Genomic DNA, 17,826 nt, shown 5'->3' with positions numbered 1-17,826 from the left:
ACCGCGTGTACATCTCCATATACGCGGACGACATCGCACTGTGGTGCTTGGGACCTCCGGGCGAGGCTTCCCGCGTGAGAGACTGTCTCCAGGGGTCCCTTGACGCTATCGGCGACCGGTTGCGGGGCCTCGGCCTGGCGCTTTGCGCGGAGAAGACTGCAGCCATGGCCTGCGCAGCTCGCAGATGCGCCCGCCTGGCGCCGCTGACGTTGGCTGGGACGCCGCTGCCGTGGAAGAGCTCCGTGCGGTACCTCGGCCTGGAAATCGACCAGCGCCTCTCCTTCCGCCCCGCGGCGACCAGGGCCTGCCAGCAGATGAAGAGGACTACAGCCTCTGTGCACAAGCTCACCGCCCGGGGCCAGGGGATTTCTCAGCAGGCTGCGCTGCGCCTCTACAACGCCGCAGCCTTAGGGGCGATACTCTACGCGCTGCCCCTCGTCACGGTGCGCAAACCATCATGGAAGGCACTGGAGGTGCAGCATCGCAAAGCGCTGCGGACCTGCCTCGGTCTACCCGGAAACTCGCAATGCGAGGCGACACTGGCCGAGGCGGGCGCGTGGCCGCTGCAGCTACAGGCCACGCAGCGCTCGCTGCACCACATTGACCGCCTTCACCGCGCACCAGACGGCGCGGAACTCCTGCAGCGCCTTCGTCACTACCCGCGCTCAAGAATAGGCGCGGCACTGCAGGAATATGACCAGCTGACGCGCGCTACGCCCCCCTACGGCCTCTGCTCCCCCTGGCCCCTCACGACGGAGGTACAGCGAGAGATCGTCGGCATCGCGGGACAACGCAGCACACCACTATGTGCAGTGCAGCAGCTAGCCGGAGCCGTCATCTACGAGCAACTGCGCGACCATCTGCTTGTGTTCACTGACGGCTCCGTGGTGAGCGAAAACTGCTCGCTCGCCGCAGCGGCCACCATCCCCGCCCTGCAGCTGCACCGCCAGCAAAGAGTGGCTTACCTGGGCTCTTCGACCACGGCGGAGCTACTGGGTCTTCGCCTGGGCTTGGACCTGGTGCTCACCCTTACTCCGCCGCCACCCAAGTGTGCTCTGCTGTGTGATTCTCGTGCCGCCCTCAGCCGCCTGCAGACTCCCGCCCGTGGCACCCCGTTGCTGTGCGCGTTACGCGAGCGCATTGAGCGCCTCGCGGAGCGCAGATGCAGTATTCGCGTGCAGTGGGTGCCCGGTCACTGCGGCATCCGCGGCAACGAGCAAGCCGACGAGCTCGCCACCGCCGCACATCAGCTTCCTCCCAGCGACGAACCGCTCGCCCTGGAAGACGTGCGTGCGGTGATCTACGACCACCTCCGTCAGCAACACCCGGACCCTCGCATCGCGCGAGGAGAGCGCATTTCTGTCGTCGGCGCGCGCTCACTGTCGCGCCTCCAGCGGGCGATGATCATCCGAGTGCGCGTCGGCTGCGTGTGGCCCGGGGAAAGACGGGTGCGCCACGGACTTTCGTCGAGCGACGCGTGCGCTGAATGCGGCGCAGTGGAGACATTGGAGCACATGCTCCTTCGCTGTACCGCTTCTGCAGTGCCGCGTCGCGAGATGCTCGCGGCCTACAGGGCGCTGGGAATCATCCCGGACAGTCTCGAAGCGCTCCTGTGGCCGCGCGGCAGTGCGCGCACCCGTGACAGAACAATGGTGAGCCTCTGTGCGTTCATTGAGCAGGCGGACTTGACTCCCCGCTTGCTCTACGCCAGGTAGTGCACGCGTGACACGAACGCTCCGTGGGTGCTACCTCGGACGGTATACCCCAGGTAGCACATGACAGAGGGCCAATATTGGAATACTGTTGGCAAAGCATGGCCCTAAGTAGGCCCAGAGTTCCCAATGAGTTTCCAATATTGGTTGTGCCACTCCTTAGCACATCCAACAATGGCCCTGGTTGTCCGTCGCTTTACCAGTATTGGCTGAGCCATCATTAGATCCTGGCTATCATGGGCCAGGTTAGCCAGGATTTTCCCACTGTTTGCCATTGCTGGCTGTGCCATCATCGAATCCTGGCTATCATTGGCCATGTTAGCCAGTGTTGTTCCACTCTTTGCCAGAATTGGCTATGCCATTTCCGGGAGCTGGCTATATTGGCCTAGGATTGCCACCACTTATCCAGTGTTCAAAGTATACTGGCAAACGTTGGTAAACATTGTGTCATCCATTAAAATGGGTTCAAAATTAATTTTATTGTCGAGTACCATATCGGCAGTTCATAATTTTCGAACGCGCTGAAACATTCTAGTTCAAAGATTTGGTTTTATCTATTATTATATTTTAACCGAACACTTTTGCAGTTTGTGAGCAAATTTGCTACCCATGATTCCGTTGGAAAAGCTGCACTCAGGTTGCGCATTGTGAGCAGCAATAATACGTTTAGGAGAATTGCGATCGAAGTCCTGTATTTCACTATAGCTACCCGTATATATATGCATTTGATCAGAATTAAGCTGTTGAAATGTGACTTCTGGAAATACAGGTGTGGTTGTTTACGTGTATGCAACGCGCTGTGCGCTGCTGTTGACATTTGAACCTTAATCGAAGGACAGGTATAGGAGGTTCGATTCCCAGTGCGCCTTTTTTTTTTAATAATTAAAGCCCGGCACTGTACCTTCGCGTAATCAAAAACTCACTTCTGACGCCAATCGTTCACACAACGAGTTGGTTAAACAACCAGTATTTTTCGATTGCACAGTCGGAGATAGAGGAATATAGTTACGAAAAAAAAAAAGCTCTATCAAACCGAAGTCAGCAGATCGCGTCGCCCAGAGGAAGTTCTTGTGCACGAGGAACGTAATTACATGTCGAGGACGTCGAGGCGTGAAGCGGCTGCTTTAGCCGTGGCAGCATATTCAGGAAAGCCGTGGCCTCCGCGGCTGTGTTTGCAAACGCGCAAGCCTCGATCATGCTAGCTGCGGCATCCGACTGCCATGGGCTTTCATTCGGTTCCTGAGCATCTCCGGCTTGGTAAACATTCCCATAATCTGTGTGTATATGTGCCTGTAAAACAGCTGCGCCGCGAGTATCCTGCATCGACCGCTGAAGCACACCAGCTCGCCCTTACCTGCAGCTGTATGTATACAGGCATCTCGCCTTGCAGTGCGCCCGCACGCAGCCCGCCCGTAGCCCGCTCAAAATGTTATTAGCCCTCCGATACCAAAAGACATATCGTTCTCTTCTTTAAAATTTTACTTCCGTCCGAGCCACGAGAAAAGGAATACATATAACCGAGCGACGAGGCAAGCGACACGGCAAAACACTCCCACGAAGGCGCCGTCGCTCGCCATTCTCGCGCATTCCCGCGAAATATTGTGCATGTACGGCTACGTGGAGTTCAGCCTCACTCAAGGTGTTCGATTTGGTTTGGTTTGTGGGGTTTAACGTCCCGAATCGGCTCAGGCTATGAGGGACGCCGTAGTGAAAGGCTGCAGAAATTTCGCTGCCGGTCGCTGCGCGCAGCGATGTTTTGCATTAACAAGCCTTCATTTCTTGTGCAAAGTAACTTGAAGGATATATAGAGCTCTGATCATCAGTGCTGGCGGGAAACTTTAACAACCTGCCGACCGAGCAGCGCTATATGAAAACATCTAATTCCACACATGGGACGCGTTTCTAGGAGAACACGGCAAGCACACGAAATACCATTTAGCGTAAAAGGCCATAATGACTACCCATCTCCTAAGCTGGTGTCATTCACTCTTGTTCATCACTGACAATGTCTGCCATGCATGACTCCTTGCTTAGGCTATTTCTGGCTGTTACTGAAAGCAGGTACCATTCATTTCATTGATCCATTTGAATTTAATGTAATTTGGAAAAGACAACTGTTTCACTAAGCATGCATGTTGCATATCTGTAATAAATAGCCAGAAGAGAATAAGCATATATGAATGTTTTAATTTGGAATGACAAGTTTCAAACACATGCCTGCAGCCCTTCAGTGCATCAGATAGCTTGCACTTACTCCATCTCACAGCTTGCAGTTGGGTGTTATGAACGTGATGTGATGGCTTCCAGGCCCAAGTGACCTTGCGAGCGCATGAGAATGACACATTCACTGGTAGAGTGGAAACCATCGCCTTGCATGCTGCAATAAGCCGCGATATAAGGTACAGGTGCGTTGAACGTGGCAGTGGGCGTGCCACACGACACGTATTATACAAACATGCTGCTAATAAAATTGTGCTTAAAATTTCTACGTATGCCTCAAGTTTACTGCTTATACACTTGCACATCGCTGCACAGACACGCCTGGCTTCCTTAATTCACTCAGCCACCAACAGTATGCGCCGTCATGGAAAAATTTGCAGTATCTACAAAGCATTAAATGTCGCTGAGGGCAGTTGGGGTGACTCTACACTCACCTCTAATGTTGAGCGCATATATATACAGTGCTACGCCAAGTCAGCGGGAGTACACGCCAGATATATGCGATTCCACGGAATAGGATCATCTCAGACAGCGGACCACACATACTGTGCCAAAGGCTGAGGTGTACCATAGGAGGAATAGAGTGCGCTTTTTTTGGTCTTCGCATCCCAACACTCTTCAAGATGATGCACGTAATTGTTGTTCTCTTGCAGCTTCCTCGGATACATCATTAATGCACTATCAGCTGCCCTTGTGGCCTGTTTGCTAACCTGTAATTCAGTATTTTGATAGAAAGCACATTTTGTATCTGCAACCTGTCTTGGAGGGTGGCACAGTTTTTGTAACATCACCTAGGTAATCCAGGCATAGATGTTTGAGTTATATTGATAATGGATATTGATGGTCGTTTGAAACTATATTGAAACTGATACCTCATTACTATATTTGTCCATCCAACCACTGTTAAGAAACAAGTGCTTCATTTCTATTGTACCTTTGTGATCTTGAGGTTTTGTTAGACGTAAGCAAATGTACCTTCTCTCCTTGCCTAATTGCATGAGACATGTCGCATTTGAATATGAAAAATATAGTGTGATGTATCACCAGTGTGCCATAAGGGAGCTCTGAAAGGGGCTCTGATAAAGTTGCAGTATGCCTAGGCTGTTAAAGCATGCCACTTCGTGAATATTGTCCAGCAAGAATTTTTCTCAACGCACTTTGTAGAAGCCGAGTTATCTACAGTCAAAATTTTAATTTCAGTGTCTTCGTGCCTTTCCTTGTTCTCTCATCACTATATGCGTGCTGGAAGGTCGATGCACCTCCTCCGGCCTCACCTCCGGGGCCAGAGCTTCCAGACCTGCTGAAGCTACGCCGCTTATTGGCTGCACTCATGGTGGCTGCCTGTTGTCCGAAAGAATCTAACCAATAGCCACCTGTCAACATGTATACACAGGTGCGAGTGACGGAGGAGGCTGCGAGTATGAAAAAGTAGCTGGGAAGGGCTCGCCAACTTTCGAGCGTGTTTATGGGTTCTCGACTGTGTGCAGAAGTGTATTATTTGGCTCCAGTGTTCATGACAACAAAGTGCAGCAATTGAGAGAGTTGATGTGCTTTCCTCAGAAGGTATTTCAGAGCACCTTTAAGATTTCAACAGCACACTTCTGACGGGATTCAGAAGGCATCCAAGTATAGGTAGCATACGAGTCGCCTTGTGCAGCACCACAAAATTTATCGTGTATGGTCTTTTACAGCACGTACTTGACCCATTGCACAGCATTCTGTATTACAGGTGCACTATGGCTCACTGTGCAGAATAGCAACCTGTAAACTCGGCACGAAATGGTGAACTTTAAGACTGCATGCTTAACTGAGATGCGTACAAAATCACTAAAATACATTTTGCACATGCATTCCTAGTGAGTTCCTCAGTGAGGTAGTGGGATAATGGTGCACAGTTGCAACATATATTCAGATCAAAGCGTACCTTGCCACAAACTGTGGCATTTTGTTCCAGTTTACGCGAACCACCAACCTCCGTGGTTCAAAATTCACAACCACACCTATACCAACAATTCACAACTAATCAGAAGAGAGGCTTCTTAATTCTTAGGCACCTTAATACTTAAGAGGCGTGTAGCCCACCATAATTAATATCCATATAAGTTTTTAGAATTTTGAAAACGCGGTTACTCTCGTCACTGTGGCCCAACAAATTTTGGCCATTTCAACCAATTGCATACAATGGAGAGGTTGCTTTGCCTGCAAGCTTCTCGAAAGCACGTATATTTTGGCATAATGTAGACAGAATTTGTTAATTAAGGAGCCTAACATTAATAGTTAAAAAGATAACTATATTAGTTAACCAGCCTGCTAGTTAGCACGTCTTACCTGCATTCTGATGCCCTACACCGCTGACAATGGTATGCCAAAATAGCACTCTTCTAACTCAAAAAGCCTATTTTAAAAATTGTGTAAAGTCTTAAGTGAAACACCCTATATGTTCATACCTAACTGACACAGCCAGGCTTGCTTGCATATGTGATTATCCAGATCAGAACAGCTGTTGCTGCTGGAGTGAAGCATAGCGAAGTGTGAAGGGTAACAAAACAACCTATTCAGCAGCATTTTTAATTTTTAACCCCTTTTTTCACTCTGCAATACATCATTTTAAGTGTCAGCAATAACCAAAGCCTGCATGTGAAAAATGTGACATGTTTAACAACCACTGACATTCACGAACAGTGCTGTTATAAGGCACCTCTTCCTACAGTCTAATTTACTGCTCAGTAATATATCATCATGAAATTGTGCCATAGAGACCTTGGTGCTGTGGTGCTATCTTGTAGAGGGGCCTAAATTTGGAGTATATGGCGTTTCTTCCGTGCACTAGTCTTTTCGCACTTCAGTATCCATTATGCAGCACCTAAATTTATTGACTGAATAGCCACGAACCTTTGATTTAATTTGTGTTGAATTTACTGCCTCATCAATGGCCAAGGGCAAATACTCTTACAGATCTACCTAGTTTAAGTGTGATATCACAGCAATAATGAAAATAGCACACAATGTTACATACACAGAACAGTAACTGATTTCTCTGCAACCACTGCAGGAGGATGAAAGAAGATTTGATGGAAATGCATTCACTCATTTGAGCTCCGAGAATTGAATCTTGCCTGGTCAGCTATATTGTAGCAGGACAATGTATCGATGAACAGGCTGACTGAACTAAACTTTCTTGGTTACCTTTAGTCTTACTATAAAATACTGTATTTATTCACATCATAAACGAACCCATTACTGTGTTCGTCAAAATATACATTTCTGCTAATAGACCATGCAAGAAATCATAGTGCTTAAATGTTCATTAACTTCTGAAGAACAAGTGCATGAATTGTGTGCCTAAATATAGTAAACACAAATAAAACATCAACTATTGCCATGCACTAACAATCATCATCATCAGCCTGACTACACCCGCTGCAGGGAAAAAGCCTCTCCCGTGTCTCTCCAATTAACCCTGTCCTTTGTCAGTTGCCGCCACTGTATCCCCGCAAACTTCTTAATCTCATCCGCCCACCTAACCTACTGCCGTCCCCTATTACGTTTGTCTGTTATATAGTTTTCTCTTGAGAGATATTCTTAAATTGCCATTCATGATCTGAGAGAGCCTGTCATATATGCTCCATCCCATTCTTATTTTCCTAGTTATTTTTCTCTCATGATCCGGATCATTGGCCCCTACCTGCCTTAATTACCATTTTCAGCATCTCACTGCCAATTGTGAACTGTTGTTCCCTTGTGAGACATTTGAATATGACTTTGGTTTTCTATATTTTGATTTTTAGCCCCACCATTCTGCTCTGCTTGTCTAACTCTGATCATGATTTGCAACTCGTGTCCTGAGTTACTTAGCAAGGCAATGTCATCAGCAAATCGTGGATTACTCTTATCCCCAACTCTCTCCATTTAAGGCCCCAAAATACCTCCTGTAAACAGGCGGTGAATAGCATTGGTGAGATTGTGTCTCCTTGCCCGAGACCTTTTCTTATTGCAATTTTATTGCTGACTTTATGAAGGACTATGGTGGCTGTGCAATTGCTATATCTTCCAACATTTTCACATAACACTCTTCTACACCCTGATTCCGCAATGCCTGCATGACAGCAGAGGTTTCCACTGAGTCGAATGCTTTCTCGTAATCAATGAAGGCTATATATAGGGTTTGGTTATATTCTGCGCTCGTAATCAATGAAGACTATATATAGGGTTTGGTTAAATTCTGTGCATTTCTCTATCACCTGACTGATAGTGTGAATGTGATCTATTGTCGAGTATTCTTTACGAAAGCCTGCCTGATCATTTGGTTGACTGAAGTCTAAGGTTGTCCCGACTCTATTAGTGATTACCTTAGTAAATACCTTGTAGGCAACGGACAGTAAGCTGATCGGTCTGTAATTCTTCAAGTCCTTGACGTCTCCTTTCTTATGAATTAAGATAATGTTAGCGTTCTTCCAAGCTTCCGGTACGCTCGAGGTCACAAGGCATTGCGTATACGGGGTGGCTAGTTTTTCTAGCACAATCTCTCCTCCGTCCTTCAACAAATCTGCTGTTACCTGATCCTCAACAGCTGCTTAAATTTCCCCCTTTGCATTGCTCCTAAGGCTTTCTTTACTTCCTCCTTCATTACTGGCGGGATGTCCCATTGCTGTGCTCAACTGCCTCTCTCAGTAATGTTCCGATTGCATTCGCTACTGTATAGATTTGTGTAAAACTGTTCAGCTACTTTAACTGTCTTATCCATATTGCTAATGACATTGCCCTCTTAGTCTTTTAGCGCATACATCTGGTTTTTACCTATACCTAGTTTTGTCTTCTCTGCTTTTAGGCTACCTCCATTCTTTAGAGCATGCTCGATTTTCTCCACGTTGAACTTCCTTATGTCGACTACCTTGCTTATTTATTAACTTCGATAGCTCTGCTAGTTGTCTGTGGAGTTAGATGTCCTCATACTTTGCCGTTTCTTAATCAGATCTTTAGTCTCCCAAGGTAGCTTTCTGGTATCCTGTCGAAGCATCCTACCACCTACTTCTGCGGCGCACTCCGTAACGATAGCTGTGAGACTACCGTTCATTGTTTCAACATTACGGTTGTCTTCTTCATTTAAAGCTGAAAGTCTGTTCTGCAGTGATATTCTGAATTCCTCTACCTTCCCTCTTAATGCTAACTCGTTAATAGCCTTCTGATTCACTAGTTTCCTCCGTTCCCTCTTCCAATCAAAGCTAATATGAGACCTCACCATTCTGTGGTCGCTACAACGGACCTTTCCAAGGACCTCCACATCCTCTACGATGCCAGAGTGAGTGCACAGTATGAAGTCTATTTCATTTTTAGTCTCACCATCGGGGCTCTTCCACGTCCGCTTCCTGTTCTCTCGTGCGGAAGAAGGTATTCATGATCCGTAAAATGTTTCTATCTGCGAACTCTACTAATAGCTCTCCCCTGCTATTCCTAGAACCTATGCCATAGTCACCTACCGCCTGGTCTCCAGCCTGCTGTTCAAGACTGAAGCAATATACATCACTACGCCAGCTCCAAGACACATTTTGTCATATGCTTTGTCAGGGGGCATGCAAAATACGTGACTACGGGGCATGGTACGGGGCATGGTGACTACGGGGCATAACAACAGCCGAGTTATCAAGAAGTTTTCAAGTTATCACTCTTTCAGTAGGGGTCTTAAGTCATGAGGCTCTGGCCATGTGCCATGCTAGACTGACCAACCATTGCTGGCCAGTCACCATGTAGTCTGACAGCTGCTACAGAAAATTCAGTTTACAAGCTAGAATCGAACCACTCGCTAGCCCTTACAGGCATATCAAGCGGGTTCCTCTATTCATTCAAAATCATGTAATATTTTCTTTCTAGAAAATGGGATGGCACAAGCACCTCTGCTTTGAAGCATAGTGTTCACAAAGTACCAGCACTTTCATATTTTTCGACTGAAAGCTGTCGTTGTACGTTGCAGTCAAACAGTTTTAATCAGGTAAATAGTCTGTTTTATGTCATAAGCAGGGACTTCAATAAACCGCACTATTTACAGGCCTCAATTTCTCTCAACAGCATTCAATGATTATGGCAAGGAGGCAACCAGCCCTGAAGGTATGATTTTCTTTCAGAAGCATTAAATGATTATGATTATGAGGCAATCAGTCCTGAAGCTGTGAAGTATGAGAGGTATGCAGTGAGTTCCGACTTTTATATCTTGCTTGATTAGGTGAATGATTTTAAAGATGTCATATTATAACGAGAGCCTGGAGCAAACACTTTTTCCAAAATTATACTCGCTCAAATAGTCCCTCCTCAAGCTTTGACGCACTTTGCTACCAGTGCATTAATGTCAGCATGTCACCATAGAAGAATGGGAGTGACCTTATACGAGACCAACAGCGCACAGAATTGTTGAAAGAGGTGCAGTGAGAAAAGCGCACACTTTGGATGTTGCCTCTTCTTAAGAAATAGCCATAGCCTAACGACATGAGGGCAGGGCTGCATGGCATACAAACAACTGCCCTTGCTCTACATCAGCAGTGACCTGCACACTGCTGGCAGAAATATATTTTTGCATGTGGGGAGTGCAGGGAACAGTGATGGGTTCCTCACGTAAAAGGACATTAGAAAATTACATCCCGAGGCTTTACTTATAGCACACTACTTCTATCTCATGTTCAAGCTCTACATTAGTCAGTTGTGACTTTTTGCAATAAAGTTCATTTACACATTGCTTTCAAGCAGTTATACCCCATACTAGTCTGCTTTCTGTAGTACACTACTGAGTTGAGATGATTTTCGAGAGGAGCACGTGGTTTTCAGAGGCGCAGCTGCAGCCCTGCCAGCAGATTTTGGGTGGCCCCGAAAAGGGCCGTTATCTTCAGAGATGAAAGCAGCGCCAGGCAAGGTTTCTTCAAAGGCTTCAGGGCTGGAGATGTCGATGTAGAAAGGTACATACACACACATTTTGGTGCATGCACCTCAGAAAGGATGACTCCAAAGCTGTGTCATATATCTTCAGTGGCTTATGCCAGCACAACTGCTAGCTGTCTGAATGGTAGTGGTGTTGAGGAATTGGCGGAGTCGCAGCAGAGCACCAGACAGAGACGACCAGCGTGGCAGGCTTCTAGTTCCGGACTGCGCGTGCCGGGCGTGCGCTCCGAGCACGCGCTGTCGTTCTTTATTTTCTTTTGTCGCGGGAACGCCGATCTCAGCGCCTGCGCTTTATAGCGTCGCCGGGCGCTACAGGGCCCCCCGCCTAGACGGAACGTCGGAATGTACGTGCCGACGGGGCAGAGATGTAGTAGCCACGGCAGGCAAGCAGGCAGCTAGAGTAACAGTGTCCCCACGGGGTCGCTACAAGGTCCGGTAAGTTCAGGTCAGAGGCCGGGAAGAGCAGTCGGGTGGAGTGCGCCGGCTCAGGTGGACGAGCCTGGCTGCTGCGCAAGGGGCGAATGATGCAGGGTGCCGAGCTGACAACGGACATGGGAGCAGGGGAGGCCATGGTCGGGCCGTCACCGACTGTAGTGCTGCCCGCGGACACAAGTGTCGTCGGTGTGGGGACGTTGGAGCTGGTGTCGGTGGGAATCCGGCGCGCCGAGTACGTCGGCACAAGCGCTGGAGTGGGCGAAACGGCTCCGTGGCCTGACAGCAGCTGTGTTTTGACCATCGACATAGCGGCGACAGCTGTGACGATGCCGGAGCAAGTTGCTGGGCTCAATGCCAGGTGCTTGGGCGAAGCGGGAGTGACAGTCCGGAGCGACTGGCCAGTGCTGATGCACGTGTGGGCACGGTTGGCTGTAGGTGGCTGCCAGGAGGTTGTGGCAGTGACATGCCGTGGAGCTGAGACTGCTACATCAGACGGCTGGCTGACAGCAACAGGCACAGCTGGTGGTTGGACAGTTGCTGCACTACTCGGTGTGGGTAGCTCGACCATTCGGTGCCGAGGGTGGCTCAAGTCAGGCACCAAAGCAGACGCTTGCTGCAGCGGTGTCGAGCTGCCAGGGTCAGAATCCGAGAAGCAGTTGATCGTACTGAGGGCTTGGGGTGGGGCCTCTTGGGCAGGCGGTGTGGTCGCCAGGGTAGTGGGGCTGGTATGTGGCATATGCTGCGGTGGCGGCGGCACCCTCACAGCAGAGGTCTGCAGAGCTGTTGGCGGTAGTGCCGAGGTAGATGGGGATGCCGGAAACCTCGGCACGGCTGCTGCCGCAGAGTCGTCTTTGGCTGCAGGAGGCTCTGGCGACAACGCCACTGAAGCGCAAAGAGGCAGAGCCAGAGACGCGGGTCGGATAGTAGTGGGAGCAGGACGCGAGGCGGAGCTCGTGCGGATCCCACCTGGTGTGGCGTCGAAAGAGACAGCCGGGCTGGAGACGCTGGACGGGAGTGGCGGCGATGCGGCGAGGGGCTGCTGAGGCAGGCCGGGTTCTGATGAAGGCTGCGTGGGCGCGAGCGCGGCCGGTGCAGGGCCAGAGGCTGGCGGCGGCGAAAACGGGTCCGCTGCGTCGTAGAGCGGCGGCGGAACGTAGTAGGCGCCGAAGTACGCCAAGACGGCCGCACGCAGCTCATCGTATGGCCGGCCGCCGAAAGCAGAGTAGGTGAGCCGACGCAGGAGGTCGGCCGGGAGGATGTCACAAAGGACTTCGTGTTTGAACGGCTGGATGGTGATGCCGTTCAGGTACATCGCAGCCTCCAGTTGGGCGAACCACCCGCCGACGCCTGCAGGCCGGAACGCCGGGAGCGGCGGGTCGAAACTTGGGTGCTGCCAGTACGCCATGCTGGAACGCCGCTGAGATAGAAGGCACGGTTCGCCGGGTCACCACTGTTGAGGTATTAGCGGGGTCGCAGCGGAGCACCAGACAGAGACGACCAGCGTGGCAGGCTTCTAGTTCCGGACTGCGCGTGCCGGGCGTGCGCTCCGAGCACGCGCTGTCGTTCTTTATTTTCTTTTGTCGCGGGAACGCCGATCTCAGCGCCTGCGCTTTATAGCGTCGCCGGGCGCTACAGTGGCATCCTGCTACTAAGCACAAAGCTACAAGTCACATGCAAGCTGTGCTGCATTTCGATAGATGCAAAATACAGAAGCAGTGTGGCTTTGGCATCCCTGTGCTGATCTCAATGACACAAGTTTGATCCTAACAGCAGCAGCCATAGTTCGATGGAGGTGAAATGCAAAAATGCTTGTGTGCCGTGCGATGTCAGTGCACATAAACCAAACCCAGGTAGTCAAGATGAATGATGCATACTTTGAGCTGTTCCCTTCATACGGAACATATTACTTATGGCAAAGGCTTGCCGCGGTGGCTCAGTGGTTACGGCGCTTGGCTGCTGACCCGAAAGACACGGGTTCGATCCTGGCCGCGGCGGTTGAATTTCTTTGGAGGCAAAATTCTAGAGGCCCGTGTGCTGTGCGATGTCAGTGCACGTTAAAGAACCCCAGGTGGTGGAAATTTCCAGAGCCATTCACTACGGCGTCCCTCATAGCCTGAGTTGCTTTGGGACGTTAAACCCCAATAAACCAAACCGAACTTATGACAAAGGTTCTGCCAATACCAATTCTGGCTTTCAGTGCAGGTGAAGCAGTGGCAAAATGACATGCCCTCGCTTATATCTCAACTTCAGGCATTGGACCTTCTCTTTGATGTCTGACAGGGGCCAGGTCATTATCTCATCGCCAAGAGCACGGCAGCGCCAAATGTTCAGCCTTGATGAGGGGAGTGGGGTCTTGTAAAAATCCTTGGCATTGGGCAAAATGCCAGCCTTGACAGTATTTTCATACACATCGATGATGACAACAGGGCGATCTTCTACAAGGTAGCACTCCCCTACCTTCACACTCCTCTCCATTTGCTGCGTGCTATGGTGTGGCAGCAGTCTTTTCTCTGATATTCTTCTGCTTAGCTGCACTAGAGGCTTGCTGGACGTCCGTAGCAGCTTCTTCATTCTCCCAAGATGGCTTTCGAATGGGAAAGCACTGAAGCTGTCCAGAGGCCCATGGTCCAGGCATTGCTGTGGCAGATGAATAAGCGAATGAACGTTGTAGACAAGTTGCTTGGGTCCATACAGCTTGCCGAACTCCTGCACAAAATACATGAGCAAGTCCCGAGCAAACTCGTTCAGTGCTGCATGATGTTCTGGCGACACGAGTATGCGTACAGCCACATGAAAAATCACAAAGTGCTCGTACTGCTCTTTTGTTAAAATAGAATTCAGCACAACTGGCCCCAGGTAAAGCAGAAATGAACGAAATTCCGTTGCCTTCCATCTGTCCAGTTCTTCAGTTCCCCTCGGCTTCCGCTGAAAGAAGCTGGGGAAGTCTGTGGCTGCTTCTCGTAACCTGTTATTGAGCTCAGCCCTTTGAACTCTGCCCAGCCTTGCTGCGTGTCCTTTGCAGACCCAGTTTCTGAGAAGGCGCCGCATCACGCCCAGGCAGACGAGGTGCATGTATTCCGTTGGGAAACATGCCACCATGTCGATATTTAGAGATGTAAATGGCGAAACGCCAGTGTGGTGCCGCTCGTCTGCCTGGGAACGAAATGATTCATTTGTGCGCTGCGGTGCATGCAGCTCAGGAAACGTGAGCCTGCCTTCAAGGTAGCACCCTTTCTGACTGCAGCGTTCACATGCGTGATAGCCACTATGGCCAGTAATGGCTTTCACGAAGCTCCTAGCAGGGGCATCGCAGATTACAGCAGCGAGAGTAACATTCGCATGACTTCCTTTGATGACCAGTCCATGACAGGTCAGGTGGTCAACTTCCTTGAGGAATGGGGCCAGGTAGTCTGCAAGGCACGGCGGTTTCCCTGCACCACAGTATGCGCTGACCATGAAAGGTGCAGAAGCGGTAATGTTGGTAACACGGCACAAAATAGGCCACAGCGCAGTCTGGGTGCTTTTATGCAATGGCAATCCATCAATGTTCACATGAAGCTGGACATTTTGTGGCACAGGTCCATGCCCAACTGCCTGTGCAATTCCGTCCGCAAGGCCAAAATGCACAAAAGACCCATCGTGCTCCAGGTTGGCTTTTCTTTCGGTTTTCATCAAGGTCCTTGCGTCTTTGGGAAGGCCTGCGATCCCTTGCCGGCGGCAAAACTTGAGGACGTCATTAAGGCATGTGTGAGTCATATTATGCTTGCTTGCAATTAGGGCTAATTCTTGTGCTGGAGAAAGCTCTGCTTCCACAGGCATTTGAAAGAAAGCTTCACTTTGCTGGCTGCCCGCTGGGTTGACTGGGGATGCAGCATCAGCAGGCATTACTTCACTGCTATCGCTGTCATCTGACTCACTGTCATTTGAGTCACTCTCGCTAGAGTCGCTGCACTGGCTGTTCTGCGCTGAACGATCACCCTCATCTGCGCCGCCTTCTAAACGTGATGTGGGCAAGCGTCCTCCTTGAGAGTCTACTTCGTCGGCTAGTCCGCTGCCGCTGGCGCAAGCACCGTCGGCGCCGACTTGCATTTTCAGCCGCTTGCTTGCCCCTGATCCTGAGGGTGACGGGCCTGGAATGCCGCACAAGTCTTCCGAGGGGGCTTCTTCGCAACCTCGTCGCATCGGAGGGAGTGCAGGGGAAGGCTTGGCTGCGACTTCAGGGATGCCGAGTTCCTCCAAGATTTGTTGATACTGCTTCCTCACGGTGCGGTACTTTTGCCACTTCGATGGCATCGCGAAGCTGAAATAAAGCTGCGCAGTTCCAAGCAGTCCCAAATGTCGAACAAACGATGACCACGAACGAGGACCGACCGCGTGCACGAACAAACGACAAAAGAGGAAAAGAGGAGAGCGCCAGCAATAGCCAAAGCAGCGAGGCAGCCAGCAGTAGCCAAAGCCAGCAGCGTCAGCGACGTTAGCAGCGTAGAGGAAGGTGGAATTCATCAATAAATGATTAATAAATGAATTCATGATCAAAACTCTGTAGAGGTTTTTTGACCGTGGGTGGAGTGCTTAAAAAAGACCCCATTTGATTCTGCCACCTCCTTTAATTGCTCTTCAGGCCAGTTATCTCTTGCTCTCTCGGTCTGCTGGACAGCACTTTCTCCCAATGTTCAAGTGCTCGGTTGTTACGGCGAAAATATGTTTTAGCAGCTCATATACGCCGGTATATGGTGACGCTGGACATAATCCCGTTGCATGCGCCGTTGGTACGTCCTGTCGTTCCGCGCTTCCTGTGCACCGAATAGCCAAGTGTGAACGTGGGGACGAATGTTGCAATAACCGTCAAAGGCTGCTGTCATGAATTAGGGCAACAGTCATGGCACTGGCAAAGGCGCGTCATCGTGCAGGCCTGCATGTTTTCGCGTCCTTTTGTATAGTGTACTTGCGATGTTAAAGAACCCCAGGTGGACGAAATTTCCGGGGCCCTTGACTACGGCGGCCCTCATAGCCTGAGTCGCTTTGGGATTTTAAACCCCCATAAACCATGAACCAAACCTTTTGTGTAGTAGTGGTAGGTTTATTTCTTGAGACGCCCATGCATGCAACACATAATGGACATTTATTCTGATATCTACTGCGGTGTATCTTGTGCAAGATTCTCCGAAACTCCGCTCGCTCCAAGGACACGTCTGTTCTGTTCAGTGTTCAGTCCTTCTGGGCTTCATTTGCGCGCGCCACCAGCGTGGACCACCACATGTGAACTTTTCTGCTCTACTCCCCCTCCCAATAGGTCACAGATCAAGGAATCGTGATAGCAATAAAAAGATTTAATCAATTTTCTTATGGTAGGTCACGGTGGAAGAAACAGTGTGGTAGGTGCCTCTTATTTACTTTTTAGCTTTTCTCGCTGTCCCTCCTGCGGGACTTTGGATGAAAGCGCTGTAAGTCCTCGGGCAGTGCCGTGCCCACCGTTTTTATCGTGAGCTACTACATATGCCTTATGGGCTCGGGGAATCTGCTGCAAGATTCGAACAACGACTTTCGATATTTGACTGCGTGTAGTTGCTGAGTCATTGCTGTTTCTTCAGCTTCCTTTGGAAGCCTCGTTCGAATTGACGCGCACGCTCTTACTCCTAGCTTATTGTCCACGATTACTGCTGTCATCGCGTCCCTGTCACCGTATTCCGCCGTACGTTATACATTTATTCGCATTTCATTTGGTGTCTCGTAACATTCAGTATACTCCGGGTGCATACTCCTCGGTACGGGGGAAATGCGGAAACTAAATATGCATCTGCTACCTTACTTCCAGTGACCTTTTTGTCCTATCATGACGATCTTTTTCAGAAGTGTACCCTCCAACGAGTTTTACTTGTGACCATACACCTGAGCCCACAGTGTACCTGAACCACCGTGGCGCTAAAACTTCTCATAAAGAACTTGCAAAACAAAAAATTAAAAATTTTTCTGTTTGTCGCCTGTGGCCGCTTCGTTGGGAGGGAAAAAATTGTAAGGCTTTTTACCTACGCATCAGTTTCAATACGCCAAAAATTGAGGGTAGTGGCGCTAGTCAACGGTACGCTTCAATGTGTTTTTTTTTTTTCAAAAAAGACCTCCATGACGCGTGTTCTTCCTCGATCTCAACGTGCTGTCCGCGCTCCACACGTGCGAGTTCGATTGTCCCGCACGTGTTTTTCAAGCGGAAGATCCCCATTTGAAATCATCGTGCGAGCCGTAAAGTCGATTCGCGTAAGTATACCTGCTGTTCTGTTACGTCGCCTGCTTTGGTTAGGTTAATGCCGTGATTGTGTTCTGTCGAATACCTGTGGTTAGTTGCTCAAAGTTTCACTGAGAAAATTCGGAAGAAAATTGCGCGGGATTGTTGAATAGGTCCTGACAGGGTCCCTATCGCTTCCCCGTGCAGATCAATTAATGAGAGGCGAATTAATAAGAAAAAGAGAAGGTGCTACGCGCTCAGCGCAGCCGTGCGCGCTGGAGCGATAACAGTGAATGCATGCCAAGCCCTTTCTAC

The 17,826-nt window shown here is 49.8% G+C and overlaps 1 protein-coding gene across 1 annotated transcript; it reads right to left on the bottom strand.

Moving 5' to 3' along the window:
- Positions 1-13,484: 13,484 nt before the first annotated feature.
- Positions 13,485-15,659, bottom strand: LOC149329162 (uncharacterized). The gene has a single exon (XM_089560127.1). The coding sequence runs from the start codon at positions 15,582-15,584 to the stop codon at positions 13,485-13,487; it is 2,100 nt and encodes a 699-aa protein (XP_089416253.1). The 5' UTR covers positions 15,585-15,659.
- Between the last annotated feature and the right edge of the window lie 2,167 nt (positions 15,660-17,826).

Source organism: Amblyomma mixtum, chromosome 9, assembly GCF_055824585.1.
Source record: "Amblyomma mixtum isolate Tamu chromosome 9, ASM5582458v1, whole genome shotgun sequence".
Taxonomy (NCBI): Eukaryota; Metazoa; Arthropoda; class Arachnida; order Ixodida; family Ixodidae; genus Amblyomma; species Amblyomma mixtum.
This window is presented reverse-complemented; position numbering and strand designations above follow the sequence as displayed.